The sequence below is a fragment of the Lampris incognitus genome, chromosome 4, assembly GCF_029633865.1.
Source record: "Lampris incognitus isolate fLamInc1 chromosome 4, fLamInc1.hap2, whole genome shotgun sequence".
Taxonomy (NCBI): domain Eukaryota; kingdom Metazoa; phylum Chordata; class Actinopteri; order Lampriformes; family Lampridae; genus Lampris; species Lampris incognitus.
In genome coordinates, this window is record NC_079214.1 from 11,261,110 (window position 1) to 11,287,596 (window position 26,487).

The window sequence follows — 26,487 nt, forward strand, 5'->3', positions numbered from 1 at the left end:
TGATATAACACTGGATATCATATGGCATTTTGGATATTGTAATAGCCAGATATGACATAAGTGTTGTCTTTTCCTGGTTTTAAAAGGCTGCATGACAGTAAAGAGATGCAATTTTCTGAACTTATTAGACTGTTCTGGCTGTTATATTGTGTCTCTATCTGTTTGGACATCATATCCACATTACTGAGCGTTTATCAAAAGTGTCATTGTGTTGATATCACTAAACAACACAGATTTTGCTTCCCGAGCACTTTTGGGTGTATTTTATGGATTTTGGGCTGCTGATCATGAAAATCACCTTAACATTTTCCCAACCCGTACCGTACTGTAGATGTACAGTGGTGCTTGAAAGTTTGTGAACCCTTTAGAATTGTCTATATCTCTGCATAAATATGACCTAAAACATCATCAGATTTCACACAAGTCCTAAAAGTAGATAAAGAGAGCCCAGTTAAACAAATGAGACCAAAATATTATACTTGGTCATTTATTTATTGAGGAAAATGATCCAATATGTGTGAGTGGCAAAAGTATGTGAGCCTTTGCTCTCAGTATCTGGTGTGACACCCCCCCCCCCCCCGTGCAGCAATAATGGCAACTAAACGTTTCTGGTAACTTCTGATAACTCCTGCACATCGGCTTGGAGGAATTTTAGCCCATTCTTCCATACAGAACAGCTTCAACTTTGGGTTTCCTCACATGAACTGCTCGCTTCAGGTCCTTCCACAACATTTCAATTGGATTAAGGTCAGGAATTTGACTTGGCCATTCCAAAACATTAACTTTATTCCTCTTTAACCATTCTTTGGTTAGAACGAGTTGTGTGCTTAGGGCCGTTGTCTTGCCACATGACCCACGTTCTCTTGAGATTCAGTTCATGGACAGATGTCCTGACATTTTCCTTAAGAATTCGCTGGTATAATTCAGAATTCATTGTTCCATCAATTATGGCAAGCCGTCCTGGCCCAGATGCAGCAAAACAGGCCCAGACCATGATCCTACCACCACCATCTTTCACAGATGGGATCAGGTTCTTATGCTGGAATGCGGTGTTTCCCTTTCTCCAAACATAACGCTTCTCATTTAAACCCAACAGTTCTATTTTGGTCTCATCCGTCCACAAAACATTTTTCCAACAGCCTTCTGGCTTGTCCACGTGATCTTTAGCAAACTGCAGACGGGCAGCAATGTTCTTTATGGAGAGCAGTGGCTTTCTCCTTGCAACCCTGTGTAACCAGGTTAAAATTAATGTTTTTATTTTATTTTGTTTGAGTATGAAATATCACCAAATCCTGTCTGTGTGCTGTTATTTGTGTTTACTACATTTTATTTTATGTAATTATTTACTTTTATGTATGTTTTCCAACGACCGTCATTTACATGTACTGTCGCTTTAAGAGAGAGGTCTTGTGGGTACACGGAAGAGGGAACGCGGGAGAGGCCATTTTTTGTTTTGTGGGAGGAGTCTCAAGCAGCGATCGAGCCGAGCCACGCGTGTTTCTTACGGTAGGACAGTTTTGCTGGTTGAGGAGAACGTAACCTTGAGTATCCCTGTAAGAAGATACTGCAAGCTGTGGGATAAAATACTTGTTTATCCTTTCTTACATCGGAGTCCCGTGGACGGTTTCTCCTTCTAACGCACACGAGTGAAGTCCGGGCAGTGGTTGAACTTCGACCCCCACGTCCGTAAGAAACACCGCTCCCGCTGGAGGACTGGACGTTTGTCGAAGGGTTTGAAACCAAAATAAATGGCAAGGTGGGCCAAATACAGTCCTGTGTGTCCCCCCTCCTTCCTTGATCATGAAGATGATCCTTTGCCACACCAGTCGGACTGTCTTGCCGCGCTGGGTGGTAACTGCCTCTTTAGTACGATGGACCTCACCTCTGGCTTCTTCAACATCCCAATGCATGAAGATGACAAGAAGTACACTGCTTTCACGACTCCCCTTGGGTTGCATGAATACAATCGCATGCCACAGGGCCTTTGTAATAGCCCTGCAGCCTTCATGAGAATGATGATTGGGATCTTTGGGGATCTGAACTTCACGAAGCTTTTGTGCTATCTTGATGATCTTCTTGTCTTCGCGCCGTCAGAGGTTGAGGCTCTGTCGAGGCTCCGCACTGTGTTTCAGAGGTTGAGGGAGAACAACTTGAAACTGGCTCCGAAAAAGTGTCATCTGCTGCAGAAGCGGGTGCGGTTTTTGGGCCACGTGGTTGATGGCGGAGGTGTGTCTGTCGATCCCTCCAAAGTAGAGGTCATCTCCAACATGACAGTGCAGGATCTCATGGAAGGTGATGGGTGCACGCCTTCTGTTCGTAGGATGAAATCTTTCCTTGGTATGGTATTTTACTACCAGCATTTCCTCCCGATCTGCTCCTCCGTGGCTAAGCCCCTGTTCGCCCTTACAGCTGGACAAAAGAGGAGGGGGAGGTCGGCTAAGGATAAGAAGCCCCATGGCAGCTTCCGTAAGCTTACCTCCGCAGACTGGACGGTGGAATGTGGGGAAGCATTTGATCTGTTGAAGACGATGTTACTGGAGTGTGTGGTGCTTGCCCATCCAGACTTTGAGGTGCCTTTCATTTTGTCGGTCGATGCGTCTTTGGACGGACTCGGCGCGGTGCTGTCTCAAGTGCCCCGAGGAGAGTCCAAGGCCAGACCTGTTGGTTTTGCAAGCAAGTCCCTCAGTGCCTCACAGTGGAAGTATCCAGCTCATAGACTGGAGTTCATGGCGCTGAAGTGGAGTGTTTGTGAAAAGTTCAGCCACTGGCTGAAGGGTCAAAGCTTCACCGTGTGGACAGATAATAATCCGCTGACTTATCTCCTAACGAAGCCGAAGCTTGACGCGTGTGAGATCCGCTGGGTGTCTAAGTTGGCGTCTTACACTTTCGATCTCAAACACCTGCCAGGGAAGAAAAATGTGGTGGCGGATGCCTTGAGTCGCGACCTTTTTTCCAAGCCCGTCAGTCAGAGGCTACTTAGGGAGCCCTACCCGGCCCTTGTTCAGGAAGCCGACGGGGTTGAGGGGGACTCTGTGCAGGATGTTTTCAGACTCAGTTGCCAGTCCCAAACAGTGAGTAGTGCGCGATCTGGGTTTGCTTGTGATACAGCTGAGGTCAGGGCTTTTTGTCAAGCCAAATGTGACTGGCCTGATGCATCAGTATTCACAGCACTCAGTTTGGTCCAGCACGTTCAGCATCTGTCGGGTGGTCAGGATACACTGCCAATGTTATCCACCGAGGAGCTCAGGTTGAGTCAGGACCAGGACCCCTGCATCTCCAAGGTGTTGCCCTTTGTCGCTGTTCGGAAGCGGCCATCGAGACGTGAGAGGCATGGTGCTGACCAGAAGGTCCTCAGGCTGTTGAAACAGTGGGAGAAGTTGGAAGTCAATGATGGTGTCTTGTACAGGGTGACAAAGGACCCAGTGTCCAAGCAGAGGAGGTCTCAGTATGTTTTACCTCTGAGTCTGAAAGACAAGGCACTGTCTGGCATCCACGATCATGCTGGTCATCAGGGCCAGGACCGTACTCTCTCTCTTGCAAGGCAGCGGTTTTATTGGCCTGACATGGAGAGGGATATCAGAGCATATGTCAGATGCTGTCGGAGATGTGTGTTTGGGAAGACCCCAGAGCCAGCTGCTTGCGCGCCCCTGGAGAGCATTAAAACCTCCGCACCGATGCAGCTTGTGTGTATGGATTTCTGGTCCGCTGAGGACAGTAAGCAGCGATCGGTCGATGTCCTAGTGGTTACTGACCACTTCACTAAGCTTGCTCACGCGTTCCCCTGCACCAATCAGACAGCGAAGCAGGTCGCCAAGAAACTCTGGGATCATATATTCTGTGTTTACGGGTTTCCGGAGAGAATACATTCTGACCAGGGCACAAACTTTGAGAGCAACCTGATTGCAGAGCTTCTCAAGTTGGCGGGTGTAGCGAAGTCCCACACGACGGCCTACCATCCTATGGGTAATGGCGGGACAGAGCGGTTTAATCGCACGATGGGGAATATGCTCCGTTCCCTTCCGCTTCAGCAGAAGCAACAGTGGCCTCAGCAGATCCATTCTCTCACGCTCGCGTACAATGCCACTGTTCACGAGACCACGGGTTATGCACCTTTCTTCCTGATGTATGGGCGTGTCCCAAGACTGCCGGTGGATGTTATGTTCAGGCAGGTTTTGCATGATCCTCACGTTGTTGACTATGACTCTTATGCTCAGTCTCTGCTTTCCTGTCTAAGGAGTGCAATGGAGATCGCTCAGAAGCACTCCACGGCTGAGCAGCAGCATCAGGCGCGACAGTACAACAGACATGCCAAGGGCACTGTCCTGTCTGTCGGGGATCGTGTTTTGGTTGCGAACCAGAGTGAGCGAGGGAAGAGAAAGTTGGCTGACAAATGGGAGAACGGAGTGTACACGGTTGTCGGTGTCAACCCCAATATCCACGTCTACAAGATTCAGGATGCAGAGGGGCACACCAGAGTGGTGCACAGGAACCGTTTGTTGGAGGTCAACTTCTTGCCCCTTCCTGAGTTAGATCAGGGTGAGGAGTCCAGTACAACCAGTCAGTTGCTTGACTGCGCAGAGTCCGATGAGGAGGACAGTGCAGATGGCCTGACGGTTTCAGGGGATGCAGTGGGGCTAGCAGTCTCATCACTTGGAGACTCGCCTAGACCTGAGTGGGCAGAAGCGGAAGAGTTCATTCCGTCTAGTCTGGTAGTCAGTCCTGTGGGGGCCACTGCTCAGTCTCCACCCAACACACACGCACCACACAACACACATGCACCACACATAGAGGCATCACACTCACTCGATGTTGGTGTTATGTCTCACACTGATTCGCACACAGAAGCACCACACTCACTCGATACAGATGTTGCAGCTCGCACTGTCTCACGCACACAAGTAGAGAGCGATGGTCGGGTTAGGACACGCACAGGGAGGGTGGTGAGGTCAGTGAACAGGTTAATAGAATCTATGGCTCAGATGCCATTTCTACGGAGTGTGAGGGTTTGAACTTTGATGGAGGTTGGAGTCATTCAGACTAGTTTAATGTGAGTTATTAGGTGTCTATCAGACAGGGTTGTTTTGGGCCAAGTGCATGGTGTGGCGTATCAGGCGTCACATTGATCTAAGGGAATACTGAGACTTGATCAACCTCATTATTTTCTGAACCTCGTAACCGAGGTAGCTCCTAAGTTGACTGGAAGACTAGGTCCTTCTTTTCACTTGTGCCAGTAGTCAGTGATGGGCTTTTCCTTTCCTCTTTCTCTTTTTATCCTGCTGTCAAGATGTTGGTGAATTTCAGGAGGGGTGAATGTAACCAGGTTAAACTTTATGTTTTTATTTTATTTTGTTTGAGTATGAAATATCACCTAATCCTGTCTGTGTGCTGTTATTTGTGTTTACTACATTTTATTTTATGTCATTATTTACTTTTATGTATGTTTTCCAACGACCGTCATATACATGTACTGTCGCTTTAAGAGAGAGGTCTTGTGGGTACACGGAAGAGGGAACGCGGGAGAGGCCATTTTTTGTTTTGTGGGAGGAGTCTCAAGCAGCGATCGAGCCGAGCCACGCGTGTTTCTTACGGTAGGACAGTTTTGCTGGTTGAGGAGAACGTAACCTTGAGTATCCCTGTAAGAAGATACTGCAAGCTGTGGGATAAAATACTTGTTTATCCTTTCTTACATCGGAGTCCCGTGGACGGTTTCTCCTTCTAACGCACACGAGTGAAGTCCGGGCAGTGGTTGAACTTCGACCCCCACGTCCGTAAGAAACACCGCTCCCGCTGGAGGACTGGACGTTTGTCGAAGGGTTTGAAACCAAAATAAATGGCAAGGTGGGCCAAATAGAGTCCTGTGTGTCCCCCCTCCTTCCTTGATCATGATGATGATGATGATGATGAGAGACTGAGGGCCCCCCCCACAACACCTGGGGCCCCACCCAACTAGAACACAACGCAGAGCTAATGATGAGAGTGACGGGCGTGTAGCAGGCTGAACAGCATAGGACTGCCCCCGTTACACCTGCCATGCACCCCATTGTTGCCCAGTGTTCTCCTGATGGCGGACTCATGAACATTACCATTAGCCAATGTGAGAGAGGCCTTTAGTTGCTTAGACGTTACCCAGGATTCCTTTGTGACCTGGCCGACTATTACACGCCTTGCTCTTGGAGTGATCTTTGATGGTCGACCACTCCTGGGGAGGGTAACAATGGTCTTGAATTTCCTCCATTTGTACACAACCTGTGTGACTGCGGATTGGTGGAATCCAAACCCTAGAGATGGTTTTGCAACCTTTTCCAGCCTGATGAGCATCAACAAGGCTTTTTCCGAGGTCCTCAGAAATCTCCTTTGTTCTTGCCATGATACACTTCCACAAACGTGTGTTGTGAAGATCAGACTGATAGATCCCCGTTCTTGCAATAAAACAGGGCGCCCACTCACACCTGACTGTCACCCCCATTGATTGAAAACACCTGACTCTAATTTCACCTTCAAATTAAGTGCTAATCCTACAGGTTCACATACTTTTGCCACTCACAGATATGTAATATTGGATAATTTTCCTCAATATATATATATATATATATATATATATATATATATATATATATATATATGTCACTTTTTTAATAAAAAATCAGTCCAAGCAAGGTTGGTTCTTGTGACATTATTGTAAAAGTGGGTTGCTGGCGAGCTCCCAAGCAACAGCTACTCATCTTTACAATATCGTCAACATATCAATAGAGGTGTGATTGTGTCCATGTCACCACTATGGCCACCAATGGCAATATGCATTGGTACCCTGCACAGCAGCGGTCCCTTAATGGATGATGACACAAAGCTCATCACATCGAGTTCAAAGCCTTCGCTCACAGTCGTGTCATTAGGCCATCAGACTGCACAACGCGCAGTGTCAGACAGCCAGTTCACATCACTGTCTAGGCCAGTGTTTCTCGACCCAGTCCTCAAGGACCCCCTATCCTGCAGATTTGCATTGTAACCCTGCATAGGTAGCCCTGCTTGTACTTACTCGACCAATCGTCTCGCAGCACTTAATTATGCAAGGTGTGCAACGTCTGACAAAATTCACTGCTGATTGGTTGAATAACTACAGACGGGTACCTATTCAGGGTTGCAAAGAAAATCTGCAGGATACGGGGTCCTCGAGGACTGGGTTAAGAAACACTGGTCTAACGATACGCACCAAGGATGGGGCAAAGTTGGGTTTTCGTTTCAGGTGTCACTATTTAGATCGCCTCCCCCTGACGTCACCGGCGAAATTGGATGGGGCGGTGTCGGGGCGCGGCGAAAACCTGTTTACTGGCGGCGCCCTTCAGTGGCTGCGGGTTCGAGCGGGGGATTCGAGACTCTCGCTGGTTGGCCCGCGGGTCCGTCACGCGGCTGATCAGTAGTCCCCCGCGGCCCGCCCCCCTCGCAGGTGATTGTAATACCGTATCTGCGCGTCACGCCGTCAGGTGGCGAGCTCGCCTCCCAGCCTAGCACGGTTTTCTTTCTTCCTTGTCTGTTAAGTCCCGGTCCCGGTCCTGGTCGCGGGTGGGTTTTGCTGCGGCAGCTTCACGTCTGCGTTATCGGAGGAGGGGGGGGGCAATAGTTGAGAGAGAGAAAGAGGGGGGGGGCGACATAGCTTCACCAAACTGTGCACCGCACCGGGCGTCCTGGCGCAAAGTAGCGCTGCAGACTCGGCTCGGCTCGGCTCGGCAGGTGCCATGTTGTGAGCGCCGGAACATGGCGGAGAGTCAGCGCGGTTACCTGGGGGGAGAGTCCGCCGGGGAGCGTTTCACCGAGGACCCGGTGAGTGCAGCGTTTATCCCCGCCGCCGCCATCGGGCTCTTGGGTGAAGTGTTGCAGGTGTAGCCGTCTAAGCTGAGCCCCGGTCGGACATGTCGTGTTGGTGCAAACCATGTGCGTTTCTCTGGCGCGTGTGCGCGTGCGCGTGCGCGCGTGTGTGGTGTGACGGGCTGCAGAAACACAGCCGTCATGACGGGGCGAACATTTGGTGGCATTGCACGTTTTCATACCGGGCGGGCGGGGGCGGGGGGAGGGGGAGGGGGGCAGATTTAGACTACGGCAGCTGCGCGGCGTCGAGCGCGTCTAACGCGCATGCGCACAGCGCTGGAAGAAAGGGTTTTTTTTTTTGCGGTCTCCGGCGGTCCGCATCTCCACGGCGCCCAAACGAGGGGGGGGTTTAGCGTCCGATCGCATGGCGTTATTGTGATGGGCACCGGGGCGGCTGGAGTCAAGTCCCACTTCAAGCGGACTTGCTGCTGACGCCCGGGGGACGGACTCGAATCCCGGCCCTTCGCATGATTAGCATGTCCGTCTCCACTGCTTTGTGCCGTTGCAGGAGGTGGCAGCCATCAAGGCCCGGGTCCTAGAGCTGGAGATGGAAGAGGAGGCGGAGAGACTGAGGGAGGAAGACCAGTGTGTGGTTACCGAGATGCAGCTTCTGTCTAGCAGCCCTCAGCCTGGTAAGCCTGGTTGGTTGTACGGGGGGGGGAACCTTACTCTCGTTGCATTTGAGTTTCATGTCTCTCTCCCCCCTACCCTCCCCCCCTACCCCCCTTTTGGCCAGGACTATTGCATGTTCTTACAGCTCCCTACCACCCACCCCCCCTTTTTTTAATAGCATGTTGGAAGCTTTATACACAGCGTGTTTGGGCCAGGTGTGTTGCACAGCCGCCTCCAGGCAGGTGAGGTAACCCAACCCTTCACCATCTGGCTCGCACCTGAGACGCACAGCACTGTGGTCACAACAGCCATCACTTTTGCCTCATCTCTGCTCAGTGAGACGAGGCAGTGAGCCTCGGAGATCCAGAAGGGTCCTCGTTGCCCTCGGCTATTTTCTGCCTCTGCAGCTCTCTTCATCCTCTCTATTTGTTTTTCCTCCTTCCTCCCGGTGCCTCCGCAGAACAGGGATGGCGGTCATGGTGTGGCAAGTTGAGAGTCTCTGTGTTGGGAGGGGAAGGAAGGAGATTCAAGTAATGGATGTCCTTTTGGACTAGCACGCCCCCTTTTCTGCAGACCGGTGTGTCCTCCACCCTGAAGGTGTAAGAGCAATGTGTGCAACGCTTCCTTTGTGTTTCTTGCTGCAGGGCTGTTCTACAATATGACCCAAGAAGAGAGGATCGATGCAGACAACAGATCAGTCTATGTAGGCAATGTAAGACTCGCATTACGAAACCACGTTTTTGATAAAGCCACGTTTTTAAAAGTGCATAGCGTCAGTAGTTCAGTTGTCTTCTCTGGTACCTCAGGTGGACTATGGGGCTACTGCTGATGAGCTGGAGATCCACTTCAATGGCTGCGGCCCAGTGAACAGGGTGACCATTCTCTGCGACAGGTTCTCCGGTCATCCCAAAGGGTGTGTCACGCTTTGCATCCCTCACAATTTACATGCTGTGCAACTACCAACATGATGCTCATTTTTGCACATTTAGGTTTTGTGTGGAGACTCTCATGATGGCTTAGAAAACTGTTCCCAACATGCCATACATCGTCATCAGTTTCACATGTTAAATTAAAGTGAATCCCCAAAATGGCGATGCAGGTACTGTCCAGAAACTCACACATGCTGACGAAGGCATCAGCTGCTGCAAGTGGGTTGTAATCACGGCCACCTCAGTCCAGCCTTCCTCCTCTGGTTATGCACTCAAAAGGAATTTTTCAGTGCATTGCCTTGTTTGTTTTTTTTAGAGTTTACCTATATCTGGATTGTTTTTGTTGTCTAATTTTAAAGCACATCATAGAACTCAACAGAGCACACTAAGAAACCTTTCCTTTTTCTCATGAGCTATTGTTACAAATCCCGGTGATGCTAATCTTTACCCCTCTCTTTTGCACAGCTTTGCTTATATTGAATTCTCGGATAAAGATGCCGTGAAAAGTGCCATTGGTTTGGATGAAACTTTGTTCAGAGGCCGAGTCCTAAAGGTGAGTGGCACAACTTTTATTTTTTTTCTGCTTTTAAATTGACTTTAAAGTAGGCTTGTCTGTTATAGTATACTAGTTGTCTGTTGTTACCCTGCAAAATAAGTGCTTCATTGAGTTGACCTCAAACTGCACGTTTGTGAAAACCATATGATGCAAGATTTATGGTTTGTTGCTTCTTCTTCTTCTTCTTTTAAAACCTGTAGGTGATGCCAAAGAGGACCAACATGCCAGGCATCAGCACCACTGACAGGGGTGGACCTCGGGGCGGCCGCGCCAGAGGCAGAGGGTTCCGTCCAACCCGTTACCATAACAACTTTCAGGGTAGATTCCGGTATCCCTCTGCCAGACCCCTCCATCCGGTGCCCCACCCTTACCACGGCGGCCCTACAGTGGGGAAGAAACACTGGGGACACCTGGAATACCGCGAGCAGGTCCCCAAACGCTACCCGTGCCTTCTCCTCATCACCCCACCGTCAGAGGAGTCGGGAGCGGGGCCGAGTGAACAACACTACACACAACAGCGCTAGCATGACCCCGCTGCTTCCGTACCAAAGTGGAAGGATAAAACTGGAAAAACACATTTTAAGGAACATCTTGATTCCAATCGTTGCTGGGTTTAGTATAAAAGGGCAGTACTTGCCAGGAGTCTGGCTGTCTGGTTTTTGACACTGATGGGCACCAAAAGGAACCGAATCCCCGTTGATCCTTGATCTTGTTTCTTCATGTTTATGAAGCTGTCCAATGGAGACTATGGGTTTATTTCCACAAGCGTATCGTGAGGTATGCGAGATGAGACGAGAGGAGAAAAAAAAAACAAAAAAAACAAAACCTTGGATCATCACTTTTTGTAACTTATCAATGTTTTGGCGCTATGTTCCTAACCAGTTTGTTCTCTTTCCAAGGGAATATTTGAACACAAGTATTTCTGCTCCATACTGGTGGGTCATTGTCTGTGCTGTGCATTTACTTGGATGGGCTGAAATCTGTAAATTCTGTTCTGTCACATTGGTAAAAGTTTTAACATGTCGCGTTACATGCATGTCAAATACCTGTGACATCATCAAACATTACGCCGTTTCATATCTTACTACGTTGTTGCGGCTACATTATTTTGGCTGAATTGCAGTGTTTATAATTTTACCATACTGTATATAACTTGCCGAATTTCACTGCTGTATGAGTGACTACAATAAATGAACCATTATGCTGTTTCATATCGTACTGTTGTTGTTGCGGCTACATTATGTTCTCTGAATTGCAATGTTTATAATTTTACCATATTGTATATAACATGCCGAGTTTCACTGCTGTATGATTGACTAAATAAAATGAATATCTTAATCCTGTTTTTACTTGGCATATGGACTCTGAGAATAACTGTCGATAAACAATACATGGAAATGTTCAAGGACTTAGTTTATTTGATTTTGCACTTAGTTCAAGCAGACAACAACAATTAAAGAGGATTAGGGGTTATATACAGTTTAGGTTCAGGGTGAAGAGATGGGAGATGTCAGCTGGTTTGCACCATCATTCCAGATACTATGCCGTCGAAGGCCCTGGAAAGAGATTGGTCAACAGTCAAACTCTGAAATCAAATTTTTGATTTGGACCATAAGTGTTACATAAAAATGAACTCACTTGGACTGAATGGGGTCTCCAGGATTGTAGAATGGGTTGCACATCACATCAGTAAATGAGTTGTGCAATTTCCTGAACATCTGAAAGATAACATGAGATGACTGTTGGTAAACTAAAAAGTGCCATGTGTATGATCCAATGCATTTTTTTTTCAAAACAACCTGGCTCTTATTTTTATAGTTTTTGCCATCATGCATCTTATTTTACTCACTGGCTTCATTTAGGAGATTTGATTTTGGACTTGCTTTGGACTAACTTGCACTTTCATTTTCACTCCATGGTTTAGATAACTAGGTTGAACTGGACTTTTTAAAACATGTCTGATGCTTGCGTTCATTTGCCCCATGAGATGTCTGTGTGAAACTGAGTCCAGCAGTGTTGTTGCATCCAATATCTCCACAATAAAGCAGGTGAATAAAATATCACCGATATACACAATGGCAAAAACTATGAAAATAAGGCAGGCTGTGAAAGTAAGTACTTTTATACGGCTTGTTATAAACTAAAGAGGAACAAAATCACATGAACTAAGATATGGGGGTTTTAGGTTTAAGGAGTCATTGACACTAGCTGTAGAAAGGCATCATAGCCCCTCAAACACAGAATTATGAAAGATTTTAGGTAAAACTGATCCTAACAGTAAACAGGATTGGGTCACGCAGTGTCATGCACATGATGATGGGCTCTTACACTTCTGATCTCATTGTCCCGTAAAGATGTATTCGAAGAGTCCACAACAATAACAAACTTCACCTTGGAGTTGGTCACATAACCATATCTAGTTTACAAGTCAAGGATTTGACACTAAGTTCTTGTGAAATAAAAACTGAATGTGAGATTTGAAGTCCCATTAAATATATAAAATTTAATCCACATTTTTTTTCCAAATCCCAATATTTTCGCTGATAACGAACAGCTCAGCCAAAATAATGCTGTACATCAGGTGTAAGGCAGAATAACCTGGAACAGACAAACCAGTCAAATGCAGCAGCTGTTTCGGGGAAAAAGGATACACTTTGTAGTCTTCAGTAGGATAAAGCAGCCCCAGATACAGCTCTCTCTGGTCTGCCATGGCTTTGCCAACTGCTGAGATCTTCTCTTCCACCACGTCCAGGGAGGTGTGGACTGTGTAGTGAAACTTCAGCTCATTCTGAGTGGGAACACTTCGGATATACATGGGGTAATTCTAGAACGGGGGGATAAAGGAGTAACAATACCGCTGAAAATAACCATTTTCCAAACACCGACCAAAGTTCCTCACCATATTAATAACAACACAACCTGCTTAGCTAACGTTGTCAGGTAGCTAACGTTGACTCCAGTGGAGCGGTTAAGACTTACGGGGATTGTTTAAAAAAAAGAAGTCAACTTTGCGAATAATATCGGACGACATAAATAAATGTGGCCCAAATCTGACGAAATGTACTTGTTGGTAAACTAAAGTCGTTTAATGACGGCTATCGTTACCTCTTTCGCGATCACCGCTATGCACACCGCCATGTTGGAACTTCCGGGGGCTGGCAGCTGTTGTCACGTGACTTGGCGGAACAAAAAACGGAAGTGTGTTTATTTTTAATAAAATCTGAAACCAGTGTTCGGTTATTAAACGACTGTCACCAACCGCACTTACATCAAATGAACTACAAATATTTTAGTTCGTTTTATTTTTTTTTAAACGAGTTTCACGAAACGTTTTTTTTTGAATGCGCATATATTGCGCATAAGTAGCTCATGAGAGCAGACGGAACCACTTCCTGCCTGCTGCTGTCATGTGACTGCCGGACCCGACATGTATTTGTTGGCTACTGAGTCTCTGAGTTTCCTCTGTGTGTTAATATGTGCTTGTTGGTCCAAAAAGCCACCAAATGTTTCAACTCCAAACATTATCATCATGCTTATGGATGACGTAAGTATTGTATTTTTTACGTTTTATTTTTTGTAGTGGTTGCGACTTACTTTACTCATAACTATGGATCATAATGAAATGTACAGTGTTTTGCCGTTTGCCGTTTAGTAAATGAGTCACTGACTGCCACAAAGCTTTCTTTCTTTCTTTCTTTCTTTCTTTCTTTCTTTCTTTCTTTCTTTCTTTCTTTCTTTCTTTCTTTCTTTCTTTCTTTCTTTCTTTCTTTCTTTCTTTCTTTCTTTCTTTCTTTCTTTGCTGCATCACATTGTTATATGGCCAAGATGCAAGCAAGTGGTGTGTGTGTGTGTGTATGTGTGTGTGTGTGTGTGTTGTGTGTGACTGTCTTTGTGCTTATGTTGGTTGGAGAGCTTTTCAATAAACGCATGACCCTTTGCCCCTTAGATGGGTTGGGGGGACTTGGGTGTGTTTGGCCAGCCCTCCAGAGAGACCCCCAACCTCGATGCCATGGCTGCCCAGGGCATGCTGTTTCCCAACTTCTACACAGCCAACCCTCTTTGCTCTCCATGTGAGTCAATAGCAACCCTGGGAAAGATAAATTCAGGAATGTAATATAGGTTTGCTTTTTGTGACAAGAGATTGGATCAATTCTCACCACAACTTGCATGTAGGTACATTGTTACTCTCGCGCTGTCCTCTGTTATGATGGTCCAGCGTTGAAGACGTCTCATAAGACAATCTGATCTTAAGATCTCATTTGATAATCTGAAGACGAAGTTTTTCCCCCCCCCCTCAGGAAACCTCGAAATGTACTTTTTCAAACCTGAAATCGAGCTTTATACAATACCCAGTCCCCTGTTGACTGTAAAGCAATTCTTAAGCGTTGTCACTCAATATATAGTAAATGCACAGCCAGTTTAAGCTATGTTGTTCATGTTACAGCAAAGGAATGTAGATGTAGTAGACATGTTAAATCCACTTAAAGCTGTACAAGTCAGAATGAAGGTATATGTGTCTCGACATGTGTGATGTCTCTAATATGTATATTACCATGTATGTTGTGTCGAAAGGAATGCTAGCTCATGACAACCCAATTTTATCAAATCACCCCTAAAGATGCACTGGAAAGTCAAATATGTAAAACTAAGTGACATTTTCTTTTTTTTAATACGTCCAAGAGGAGCTCATTCAAGAAATGTGTTATTCTTATCACAGCAAGAGCAGCACTTCTCACAGGAAGGCTCCCTGTCAGAAATGGATTCTACACCACCAACGGCCATGCCAGAAATGGTACGCTCGGTATATCCTTACTATGAAAATCATTCAGTTGCAAATATTTCCTTGCAGGGTTCTCATTTTACAGAGTCAAGTTGAGTCGAGTTTATTTGTATAGCCCAAAATTAAACATTAGTCCCAAAGGGCTTTACAATGATTACAGTATATGACACCCCTGTCCTTAGACCCTTGACTGGGATGAGGTAAAACGCCACGGAGCAGCATGTACAGTGTGCATGAGAGCCACGAAAGAGTCTGCATACTAACTCTTGACCTTTGTAGCATACACTCCTCAGGAGATAGTGGGAGGGATCTCGAAGGACGAGATTCTACTACCAGAGATGCTGAAAAAAAAAGGCTATGTCACCAAGATAGTTGGCAAGTGGTGAGTTCTTGATATTTCTTTACAATAGCTTTTACAGGCGCCTAAAGTCTGTAACGTTATTCCATAGGATTATGAAGAAAAATCAGTCTTTGATGGCAAATTATTTGCATATAAATTTGCATAATCACTTGGCTTGTGAGGTCAGTGGCACAGCAAATTGAGAGAACGTTGTAAAAAAAAAAAAGTTAAGACCAGAATGAAGTGTTGCTTAAATGCTGTCTTTTTTAATGACGTTGTTCTTCTGGTGCTTGAACATTCTTTACCTTTGGTTGTAGGCATCTTGGCCACAGGCCACATCACCTTCCTCTGGAACATGGCTTTGACGAATGGTTTGGTGCACCAAACTGCCACTTTGGCCCCTACAACAGTAGCTACAGGCCTAATATCCCCGTCTACAACAACTCTGAGATGGTGGGCAGGTACTATTGCACGCAAGCAAGCACTTACATACCCCGATACTTTGCAACGGACACATCCAGACACAGAAACAAAGAGCAGTAATCTATAAAGAAAAAAAATCTTCTCTCACTGTAACTCAGTGAAATGGATTGTGTAGCTGGATGAGTTGGGTTTGTGTCTTTCTTCCATATCCTCTCTGTACCAGCTGTGCTTGTGTATCCCGTTTTCTGCCCATTCGTATTCAGGGTCATTGGCGCTGGCAGCCGGGCGTGTTTTCCGCTTAGCCATGGGTTTAATTAGCACAGTATACCTGGGCTGTGGGCAGACACACTCGCGCACACACACACACTATATGCACGCAGACGCACATAGACACACATGTCCTCAGGAGACAGCAGGTTGCGTTGGCACTGCATGAGGACACCTGGAACAAACAGACCATGAGAGTGAGAGAAAGAGAGAGAGGGAGAGAGAGAGAGAGAGAGAGAGAGAGAGAGAGAGAGAGAGAGAGAGAGGCCTGTCACTGCGCCTCTTCTCACTGCGCCACGCTTCAGCGCCGCCTCATAACGGTTCCCTCTGCTCGGCTCGGGTCTGCCGAGACTTCTCAAATATGTCTTTCTCCAGACTTTCCTCTAAACAGTGTCTGTGACTGGAAGGAACTTCCTGAGGGAAGTTCTGCACTGGTTTTGGTTCATTTAGAGGTACATTCTGCTTGCCAAAACAACATTCAGGTTAATGGAAGAGAGATGTGTTACTGCAGCCACTAACCGGAGTAAAATCAGGTAAAATCATGTACTATAGTGTGGCTTCAGCATGTGTCCATATGGGAAGAAGGGAAATTAATGTCCATCCATCCATTATCCAAGCCGCTTATCCTAAGTAGGGTCGCGGGGATGCTGGAGCCTATCCCAGCAGTCATCAGGCGGCAGGCAGGGAGACAACCTGGCCAGGCTGCCAGGCCGTCACAGGGCCGACGCACACATTCACACCTAGGGACAATATTTAATAACGAATTAAATTAATGAATTAATAAAATGAATATTAAAATTAATATGTTAGGTTTATTTGATTAATCACCGGACATGTTTTTTCCCCCCCAGATATTATGAGGACTTCAAGATCGCCAAGAGCACTGGCGAGTCAAACCTCACGCAGATCTTCTTGCAGGTAAGCTCAAGGTTCCAGCTGATGTAAACTTTGCAGTGAATCGGGCTGAGAAGCTGAACTGTATCTTAATTCACTCATTCATTTTAATCACAGAAGGTTGAATCCGTTTATCTGGGCACGTTCATTGAGGTCCAGATGAACTGATTCAACCTTCTGTGATTTTCTTGCCTGGATTATTGAGCACGCATGAAGTCATTCATTTTACGGCTGTTTTACGACACTATTTTTTATTAGTAACAAGGTACTGGTGGATGTTGCATGCACACATATTGTTTCCGTTTCCTTTCTACGTTTTTAGACTTTATTCTTACCAGTGTATTCCTAAATGACTAACTGCATTCTTACGTCTGGGAAGATGGCGGCACGAACTTATGTTTGCGGCAGCCTCACCCAGTACTGTCCATGCAGTGTCTTTGTCCACGTCTGCGTCTAAGTTTGATGGCTGGGAGGGCTTGGTCTGCCGCGTCCTGTGGGCCCAGGGACCACGGCTCTGCCCGGAGCTGCGCCCAAAGAGGAAACATCGAGGGTGGTCTGACAGGACGTGGAAGCGGGGCAGGCTAAGCTAACTGCTAGCCCATGCAGACCGGTAGTTCCAGTAACACCGAGGGCGGTCTGGCGGCAGCCTCGCCTAGCGTTGACCGTGTTTTTGGTGTCCTCTTGTGGAGTGCAGGGAGGTGTGTCGAAGGTGTCTGGCTGAGAGAGCTGGCGTTGGCTCGGCTGGGGAGGCCTGGTCTGTTGGGTCTGTTGGGCACATGGACCACGGCCCTGTGCCCGAGGAGGAAACACCGAGGGTGGTCTGACAGTGGGGCAGGCTAAGCTAACTGCTAGCCCATGCAGACCGGCAGTTCTGACAGTCATTGTGGCATTCGTTCTCTCAGACAGTGATTTTATTTTTTTTCTGTAGTTTGATATATACGTTCTTGTAGTTTTTAGATATGTGTTTTTGTCTTTGTGTTGCACTGCTGTGGGCTGGGGGTAACGACAAATAACACGTTCCTGATTCCTGATTAGGGGGCAAGGCAAGGAAAGCGTAGCACATTTCAGCATCCCCGCGACCCTGAGAGCAGGATAAGCGGTTCAGATAATGGATGGGTGGATGGATTTCAACATCAAGTCTGCTTCTTAAGAGACATTGTATCTCAGTATAAAGGGAAGAAGGTGATGTGTCAAGCAATGCTCGGAAATGCTCATGTTAGCATGTTCAATGGGGACTGTTACAGTATGCAGAACAGACCAAAAACAAAAGTCTCCAACTATAGCCTGTGTTTGTGACTGTTGGCTTTAGCGCTGCACCAAGCCAGCAGAAATAAATGAGTCGGTGCTAATGAAAACAGGCCTCATAAGGCATACTGTACTGATGTCAGTGTTGGAACGTAGTCTTTGATACCTCCCTTCTCTTTTTGGCATGATGGATTACACATCTCAAGAGACTGGTGTGTTACTGTAAATTTTGGGGCGCAATAGGAGTTACTATTGGGGTAATAGGGGTTATATTTGCAGCCAGCGGCAGTGGGAGGATATCCACAAAGAAATATGGATTGTAAATGTGCAAGTTTACCAGTAGTTTCTTTTTATAAGGGCAAACCAATGAGAAAAATAAGATAAATAGAAGGTCCTGGGTTCGAACCCCAGGCCATCCCAGGTTCTTTCTGTTTGGCATTTGGATGTTCTCCCCGTGTCCGCGTGGGTTTCCTCCGGGTGCTCCGGTTTCCTCCCACCACCAAAAAGACATACATGTTAGGGTTAATACTCCTGCTTGTGTCCCTGAGCAAGGCAATGGAAAGAAGAGCTGGAGCTGGTGCCCGGGTGCTGCAGCTGCCCACTGCTCCTACACAATAGGATGGGTTACATGCAGAGGATGAATTTCTCCACGGGGATTAATAAAGTACATCCTGTTTCTCTTCTTCTTAGGGCTGGGAAAGTTCAAGTTCAAGTACTTCATTTGTCACATGCACAGAAATACAAAGTAAAACGTGCAGCCAAATGAAGAGGGGTACTGCATCTGTCATTATGTGAAAAAAGACATAGGCCTAGATAAAAGACAAAAGATCAGTGCATTTTTTTCCTTTTTTTTAAGTCAAAATAAACAATGAATAAAAAAACAATAAATGATTAAAAAACCGAGCTGTCTCAAGTATGTGAAAGGTCGTGTATGTTGAGAGTTCTTATGGCCTGTGGATAGAAGCTTCTCTTTAGTCTCTCTGTTTTGGCCCTAAGACTACAGAGGCGTCTACCTGACCCCAGTAGCCTGAACAGTCCGTTGTTAGGGTGAGAAGTGTCGCTCATGACCTTCTTGGCTCTCGTCCTCACCCTTCTGGTGTAAGTGTCCTGCAGGATGGGGGGGGATGTTCTGGCGGTGCGTTCAGCTGAACGTACCACTCTCTGCAGGTCAACTCGGTCACGGGCAGAACAGTTTCCATACCAGGTGGTGAGGCAACCTGTTAGGGCGCCCTCCACAGCCGAGGAATAGAATGTCTTCAGGATGGACGGTGAGACCTTGAATTTCCTCAGCCTTCGGAGGAAGTAGAGCCTCTGTCTGGACTTCTTTAGAGTGTGCTGAGTGTGAAGAGTCGAGGTGAGGTCCTCAGCCGCGGTATTTAAAGCTGGAGACCCTCTCCACAGGTTACCCGTTGATCTTTGGCGGGTTGTATCCTTTCCCCTGCTGTCTTCTGAAGTCCACCACCATTTCTTTGGTCTTGCTGACGTTCAGGGTCAGGTTGTTGGACCGGCACCACTGTGCAGGGTCATCTACTTGATTCAGATAGGTCTGTTCGTTGTTGTTGGAAATCAGGCCTGTTACGACTGTGTCGTCTGCAAATTTGATGATGGAGGTGGAACTGTCCGTGGCTTTGCAGTCATGTGTGTAGATGTTGTACAGCAGAGGGCTCGGCACACAACCCTGAGGAGCACCTGTGTTGAGGATCACCGTTGAGGCCGCCCACCCTAACCACCTGGGGCCGGTCAGTGAGAAAGTTGTACATCCAATTGCACAACGGGGTGTTGATTCCTAGCGACCTCATCTTCGTGACCAGATTGAGGGGGACTATAGTATTAAACGCTGAACTGTAGTCAATGAATAGCATATGTATGTAGTTCCCCCCCCCCATCCCCATCCAGGTGGGTTAAGGTGGTGTGCAAGAGGTTGGAGATGGCTCGTCTCTGCACCTGTTGTTTTTAATAGGCAAACTGGAGGGGGGGGGGTGAGCTGGGCAGGGATGAGCAGATGAAATCTTTCACCACTGGTCGGTAGTCATTCAGGCATGATGGACTGTTGTTCTTTGGCACAGGGACAATAATGGATCGCTTGAAGCATGAGGGGACGACGGCTTGGGCCAGGGATGTGTTAAAGATGTATGTTAACACTGGATCTAGTTGGTTAGCGCAGGATTTTAAGACCCGGCCAGGGATCTCGTCAGGCCCTGCGGCTTTCTTGCCATTTACCCCCCCTAAGGACCCTCCTCACATCGCTCTCAGTGACGGTGGATGGGGGTTCCCCACTGTCCACTGTGGCCCTTTGGCTGTTGTTGGTGCCGTTAGCCTCGTAGCGTGCGTAAAACGGGTTCAGTTTGTCGGCTAGGGAGGGATCCACACTCGTAGCCGAGCAAGGCTTGTTTTTAAAATCTGTAATGACCCGTAGTCCGTTCCACACGCGAGCGGAGTCACCTTCATTAAAGTCGGCTTCCACTTTTTTTGTTTTGAAAGGGCTGTGTGATAATGTCGACTGACGCACAAGTCTTGTTGGGCGGATAAAAACAGTCTCCGATTTTCTGATTCGACTGAAGACTTTGTTTTGTCATTTTTCTCCCAATTTGCAGGAGGGTTTGGACTTCATCGTCCGCCAGACTCACGCCCACCGTCCCTTCTTCCTGTACTGGGCGGCTGATGCCACCCACTCTCCTGTCTATGCCTCCAAACGCTTCCTGGGAAAGAGCTCCCGAGGCAGGTAGAGTCCTACTCTCTGTCCGGCCTTATTTTACTGTCCATTGTTTTGTCTCAGCCTTCAGGTGACACACATTTCAGCACACTGACAACACATCCTGTCCTTACTTGACTGTGCATCTGAAACAAGGTTGCGTGAGATTCCGGGTCACAATAAAAGACTGGCGCATTTCCTGCCATCATCCAGCTGGCCGGATCAGATCGCTCAATTTAATTCTGGCTAACTACGTTTGGGCTGGCTTCGATTTGGAAGTCGTGCCAGAATCAGCCCACGTAAACTGACCTGAATCCCTGCGCTGGAACTAAAACTGTGATATCGCTGGCGGTGAGCTAGAATAGCTCAAGTAACACCATCTATTAAAATTAATCCCCATAGGTCCCCATTAAAATGCTCACCACATGATCATAGCTAGAAATACTTTTACCTTGTACACTTCGACAAGTATTACAGTGATGAGTTTTGATCAATAATGATTTTTGAAATAGAGAGGCATGGTGGCACACTGGTTAGTGCGGTCGCCTCACAGCAAGAAGGTCCTGGGTTGGAGCCCTGGGGTAGTCCAACCTTGGGGGTCGTTCCGGGTCGTCCTCTGTATGGAGTTTGCATGTTCTGCCCGTATCTCTGTGGGCTTCCTCCGGGGGCTCCGGTTTCCTCCCACAGTCCCAAGGACATGTAGGTCAGGTGAATCGTCCATACTAAATTGTCCCTAGGTGTGAATGTGTGTGTGTGTGTGTGTGTGTGTGTGTGTGTGTGTGTGTGTGTGTGTGTGTGTGTGTGTGTGTGTGTGTGTGTGTGTGTTTATGTATGTGGGCCCTGTGATGGCCTGGCGGCCTATCCAGGTTGTCCCCCCACCTGCCGCCCAATGACTGCTGGGATAGGCTCCAGCATCCCACGACCCGAACTCGGATAAGCGGCTTGGATAATGGATGGACGGAATTTCATTCATCACTCTCATACTATGGCTAACAAATACATCCTAATCATAAAAGGATAGGAATATATGTTTGGCCGTGTGTCAACCTGCTTAATGCATTCTGATTTCAGTCTCAGTTCTCATCCAGTTGAATCTTACGGCACCAGTTTCAGCCCATATTCTGTGTCCTGTGAGGTGTTTGGCCCTGACACTCGGCTGGAAACAGGAGCGGTCAGCATGCTACCTGTGTTGTGTTTGGCTGTGTGCTGTAGGTATGGCGATGCAGTGATGGAGCTGGATGACAGTATTGGTCAGATCCTTTCGTGGCTGCGGACTCTCGGCATCGATCAAAACACCTTTGTCTTCTTCACTTCAGACAATGGAGCTGCTGTCATGTCTGGCCCATATGAGAGTAAATGTCACACACACACATTTCTCATTCGCACAAGCGTCCTACAAAAGATATGTTTCCTGGTTTAAAAAAATGCCTGTCTTTTTTTTTTAAGACCTTTTGCCTTTTGTAAGTTACAGCAGCTTCTTTCCCTGACTGCACACATCTGTGTCTTCCTGTTCGTGCAGACGTTCATTAATACATTGGTGCATGTGCGTGCCTTTGTTTGACTATGCAGGTGGCAGCAATGGGCTGTTCCTCTGTGGGAAAGAGACTACCTTTGAAGGGGGCATGAGGGAGCCCGCCATTGCCTGGTGGCCTGGACACATCCCAGAGGGCATGGTGAGAATGCTCTCCAGCCACTTTCAATTTTATAATCCAACCGAGCCTCCCAAAGAAGGAGGATCACTCACCATAGCCGGAAAAAAAACACCACATTACAATTCATCTCTCAGCTCACCTCACCTCACCTCACCTCACCTCACCTCACCTCAGCTCACCTCACCTCACCTCACCTCAGCTCACCTCACCTCACCTCACCTCACCTCAGCTCACCTCAGCTCACCTCAGCTCACCTCACCTCACCTCACCTCAGCTCACCTCACCTCACCTCAGCTCACCTCACCTCACCTCAGCTCAGCTCAGCTCAGCTCAGCTCACCTCACCTCACCTCAGCTCAGCTCAGCTCACCTCACCTCACCTCAGCTCACCTCACCTCACCTCACCTCACCTCACCTCACCTCACCTCACCTCACCTCACCTCACCTCATCATCAGCCGCTTCTCCGGGGTCGGGTTGCGGGGGCAGCAAGCTAAGTAGGCCACTCCAGGCGTCCCTCTCCCCAGCAACACCCTCCAGCTCCTCCTGGGGGATCCCAAGGCGTTCCCAGGCCACATTGGTCATGTAGTCCCTCCAGGGAGTTCTGGGTCTACCCCGGGGTCTCCCCCCGGTTGGATGTGCCAGGAAAACCTCCAAAGGAAGGCGCCCAGGAGGCATCCTAATCAGATGCCCGAACCACCTCAACTGGCTCCTTTCAATGCAAAGGAGCAGCGGCTCTACTCCGAGCTCCCTCCGGATGTCCGAGCTCCTCACCCTATCTCTAAGGCCGAGCCCAGACGCCCTACGAAGGAAACTCATTTCAGCCGCTTGTACCCACGCTCTCACCCTTTGGGTCACTACCCAAAGCTCATGACCATAGGTGAGGGTTGGAACGAAGATTGACTGGTGAATTGAGAGCTTTGCCTTCCGGCTCAGCTCCCTCTTCACCTCAACGGTCTGGTACAACATCCACATTACTGCTGATGCTTCACCAGTCTGCCTGTCAATCTCCCGCTCCATCCTACCCTCACTCGTGAGCAAGACCCTGATATACTTGAACTCCTTCACTTGAGGTGACAACTCATCCCCAACCTGGAGGGAGCAAGCCACCATTTTCCAGTAGAGAACCATGGCCTCAGACTCCGCCAAGGTTGTCCCTTGTGTCCGATTCTGTTTGTGATATTCATGGACAGGATCTCAAGGCGCAGGCAAGGTGGAGGAGTGTGTCCGTTTCGGGAACCTCAGAATTGCATCTCCGCTCTTCGCGGATGATGTGGTGTTGTTGGCTTCACCAGAACGCGACCTCCGGTGTGCACCAGGGCGGTTTGCAGCTGAGTGTGAAATGGCCGGGGTGAGAGTCAGCGTCCCCAAGTCTCGGGCCACATTACGATTCTCACTAGAAAACCCCGAAGACTCATGAGAAGCCGGATCGGATCCCGGAGCCAGGATGCCAGACGCTGTCATTGTGTCATGTCCCGCCTATCAACAGGCAGCGGCAGCTGAAACGCCCCGTATATCTGAGGAGCTGCAGCCGCCGTGTTGTCAAGCAGGTAGAAAGGGAAGGAGTAATTAATTGACTAATCCTCTCTCTTGCACTATTGTTGCTTTTTGTTTCAATTGTGTGTCATTTATCTCCCCCCATTACATCTTCTGACTCTGGCCCACCGGCGTCTTAAGCGGCTAATCTTTGCTCCGTTCAACTTCCGCCGAGCGACTGAATCCCACCACCTGCAAAGATAAATTGTTTCAGCACTCTGGTGCCTTCCCGTCCGTCTCCACAAATATTTCAGATCATTAGAAAATCTCAACACCCACCCCCCCCCTCCCCTCTCTCTTTTTGCTCTCACCCTTTCTGTCCCTCTCTCACCTTCTCATTCCTAGCAGCGCGGAAAAAGAAAAAGCTAACCCCCCCCTCTCCTCACCCCAATTTAAATACCCCCCCCCCCACACACACCAACACCCTGATCCTCTAAGCCTGTGCGTTCTGTAAATGATTTTTAATTGTATTAGGGACAGCTGTGACACGGAGCTGTGACGCAGGGGGATTTTTGTGGAGGAGTGAGCGGAGGCTGCAGTCTGCGGGCGGCGGTAAGCCCTGCCCCTGGCTCATCTCACAGGGGTGTGCTGGGGCCTGATAGCGCTGCGGAGTGGCGAGGGAGAGGGGGATTGGGAGCGTCTTAAGCGGCTAATCTGTTTGTGTGTTTGCTGAGGTTGGATTGAGCTGTAATGAGGACTTCAGTATCTGAATATGCCAGGCGCCTGGGATAAAGGGAGAGGAGGGGCAGTGGTGATGGGGGGGTGGGGGGGGTGGGGGTCGGAGGAATGAAGGAAGAAGTAAAAGGGGTGGCTGGTGTGGTGCAGAGGGAGCTGCCACTGCCGCTGTACCAGAGATGTCATTTTTGTTTGCAGGTCTTTGGTGCACAGGTGCACATTGCTTATGCTAGCTCTGAGTGTGTGTGTGTGTTTGTTGGTGGGGGGGGGGGGGTTCTGTGTGTGTGTGGGTGGTAATTTCTGTGTCTGCGTGCGCACATCTGTGGGTCTATTCATGCACGTTTTGTGTGTCTCGCGGGTTTTTGTCCGTTCGGCTTCACACGTGGGAGTAAATGTGTGGCAACCCTGCCTGTTGTTGGACCGGCTGAAGAGTCGCCGCTGTAAACGACCCGGCTATCAAGAGAGCACCACCACACACCTGTGTGCTGTGTGTGTGTGCGGGTGCGCCCAAGGCTCTCAGGGGCCGTGATGATAAAGCTTCTTTACCGGAGCCACTGTACAACACACAGCTCCTGCTACTTTTTTTGGGGGGGGGGGGGCGAAGCTGGGAAGCGGCGCTGCCGGGTCCTCTTTTTATTTTGGTGCCGGGGCGAAATCTTTTGTTGATCTGCACGCTGGCAAGTCGGTAAGCTCTCCGAGCACAGCGCTGCACATGGCAGACAGCCATTCGAGCCTTTGTTCGAGGGGGCTTCCTGCAGGGTTACCGCACACACTCCTCTCGAAGCTTTGCTGTTGTGAAGATGAGGAGATGCACGTGGGCGGTGGGTGTTTCCCCACCTCCCGAGTCAAGGGGAGGATGATCCCACCCGTCTGTCTGCCGCGATGCCGCTGATGCTTTCACCGGCAGGCGACAGAGAATGTTGCCCATCCATCCATTATCCGAGCCGGCCCAATTGGGGCTGCAGGCTGCTGGAGCCTGTCCCAGCAGTCATTCTGCGGCAGGCGGGGAGACACCCTGGACAGGCCGCCACTCCATCACAGGGCCGACACACACACACACACACACACACACACACACACACACCTAGGGCCAATTCAGTACGGCTGAGTCCCCTGACCTACATGTCTTCGGACTGTGGGAGGAGACCGCAGCCCCCCTGCAGGAAACCCCCGCGGACACGGGGAGAACATGCAAACTCCACACAGAGGACGACCCGGGACGACCTCCAAGGTTGGGCTACCCCGGGGGCTCGAACCCAGGACCTTCTCGCTGTGAGATGACCGCGCTAACCGCCGCGCCGCCGTGCCGCCCAGAAAATGTTGCGCTCACTTAAAAAATATAAATATTCATGGTGTCTGTGTGGAGGCTTTCCAAGCACTGACAATCCAGCCGTTTTAGCTCTTGTCCGTTTCGCATGCGTCTGTTCATGCACTCGTATTCACACAGTGGGAATGATAGGGGGTGTGTAGGAATGAAGGAGGAGAAAGGCAGGTGGTGGTGGTGGTGGTGGTGGGGGGGGAGGTGTTGGGGAGGCAGGTGCAGGTCATGCATTCCCCCAGTGCCCGCCGAGGGGGGTGGCGGTGGGGCAGTGTCAAAGGAGAGAGTGTGTGTGTGTGTGTGGGGGGGGGGGGGTTGTAGAAAAAAGGGCAGAGGTGGGTGGGGGGATGGGGGGGGGTTGCTCCTCAATGCTGTAGAGCGTCACAGTGGCTTTTGTTGTGTTTTATCAGGCAGCAGACACACAGGCAGAGTGGCTGAGACAGGGATAGAAACGCTGCCTCCTCAGATAACCCACATCACCACTCAGCAGAGAGATGCAGAAGGGGAGAAGGAGGGAGCGAGAGAGAGAGAGAGAGAGAGAGACAGAGAGAGAGAGAGAGAGAGAGAGAGAGACAGAGAGGGAGAGAGAGAGAGAGAGAGAGAGAGAGAGGGAGGGTGACGTTAATAGAGAGCGATCGGGGCAGATTGAAAAGGAAGAAACAAAGGGCGCAGGGAAGAAGTTTCACATGAAACCGTAGAGAGGGTAAA

General features: G+C 48.7%; 3 protein-coding genes across 4 annotated transcripts in view; 2 read left to right on the plus strand and 1 right to left on the minus strand.

Moving 5' to 3' along the window:
* Positions 1-7,386: 7,386 nt before the first annotated feature.
* Positions 7,387-11,294, plus strand: pabpn1l (PABPN1 like, cytoplasmic). 2 transcript variants are annotated; one of them, XM_056279047.1, is made up of 6 exons: positions 7,387-7,444; positions 8,372-8,495; positions 9,120-9,187; positions 9,282-9,388; positions 9,870-9,957; positions 10,161-11,294. In XM_056279047.1, the coding sequence occupies exons 2-6, from the start codon at positions 8,411-8,413 to the stop codon at positions 10,482-10,484; spliced, it is 672 nt and encodes a 223-aa protein (XP_056135022.1). In that variant the 5' UTR covers positions 7,387-7,444; positions 8,372-8,410; the 3' UTR covers positions 10,485-11,294. The 2 variants fall into 2 exon arrangements, with proteins under 2 accessions (XP_056135022.1, XP_056135021.1); XM_056279046.1 differs by lacking the exon at positions 7,387-7,444 and adding an exon at positions 7,646-7,818.
* Positions 11,295-11,365: 71 nt separating this feature from the next.
* Positions 11,366-13,119, minus strand: trappc2l (trafficking protein particle complex subunit 2L). The gene is made up of 5 exons (XM_056279008.1): positions 13,066-13,119; positions 12,612-12,784; positions 12,289-12,376; positions 11,599-11,678; positions 11,366-11,516 (listed from the first exon to the last, which is right to left on the minus strand). Exons 1-5 carry the CDS (start codon positions 13,096-13,098, stop codon positions 11,471-11,473), a joined length of 420 nt encoding a protein of 139 aa, XP_056134983.1. The 5' UTR covers positions 13,099-13,119; the 3' UTR covers positions 11,366-11,470.
* A 268-nt stretch (positions 13,120-13,387) lies between these two features.
* Positions 13,388-26,487, plus strand: part of galns (galactosamine (N-acetyl)-6-sulfatase) — a 43,018-nt gene continuing 29,918 nt past the window's right edge. The window contains exons 1-9 of the mRNA XM_056278929.1: positions 13,388-13,504; positions 13,907-14,030; positions 14,678-14,752; positions 15,020-15,122; positions 15,398-15,541; positions 16,622-16,688; positions 20,504-20,631; positions 21,814-21,953; positions 22,171-22,274. Coding sequence (XP_056134904.1) covers positions 13,388-13,504; positions 13,907-14,030; positions 14,678-14,752; positions 15,020-15,122; positions 15,398-15,541; positions 16,622-16,688; positions 20,504-20,631; positions 21,814-21,953; positions 22,171-22,274 — 1,002 coding nt within the window. The remainder of the gene's footprint in view (positions 13,505-13,906; positions 14,031-14,677; positions 14,753-15,019; positions 15,123-15,397; positions 15,542-16,621; positions 16,689-20,503; positions 20,632-21,813; positions 21,954-22,170; positions 22,275-26,487) is intronic.

Bases quoted from the DNA above. Each gene is read 5' to 3' on its own strand.
- pabpn1l (XM_056279046.1), top strand. From the start codon at position 7,753: ATGGCGGAGAGTCAGCGCGGTTACCTGGGGGGAGAGTCCGCCGGGGAG. The intron at 9,188-9,281 runs GTAAGACTCGCA...CTGGTACCTCAG, and splicing joins GATCAGTCTATGTAGGCAAT to GTGGACTATGGGGCTACTGC. The intron at 9,389-9,869 runs GTGTGTCACGCT...TCTTTTGCACAG, and splicing joins TTCTCCGGTCATCCCAAAGG to CTTTGCTTATATTGAATTCT.
- trappc2l (XM_056279008.1), bottom strand. From the start codon at position 13,098: ATGGCGGTGTGCATAGCGGTGATCGCGAAAGAG. The intron at 12,785-13,065 runs GTAACGATAGCC...CCCCCGTTCTAG, and splicing joins TAGCGGTGATCGCGAAAGAG to AATTACCCCATGTATATCCG. The intron at 12,377-12,611 runs GTATCCTTTTTC...CTTGTAAACTAG, and splicing joins CCTACTGAAGACTACAAAGT to ATATGGTTATGTGACCAACT.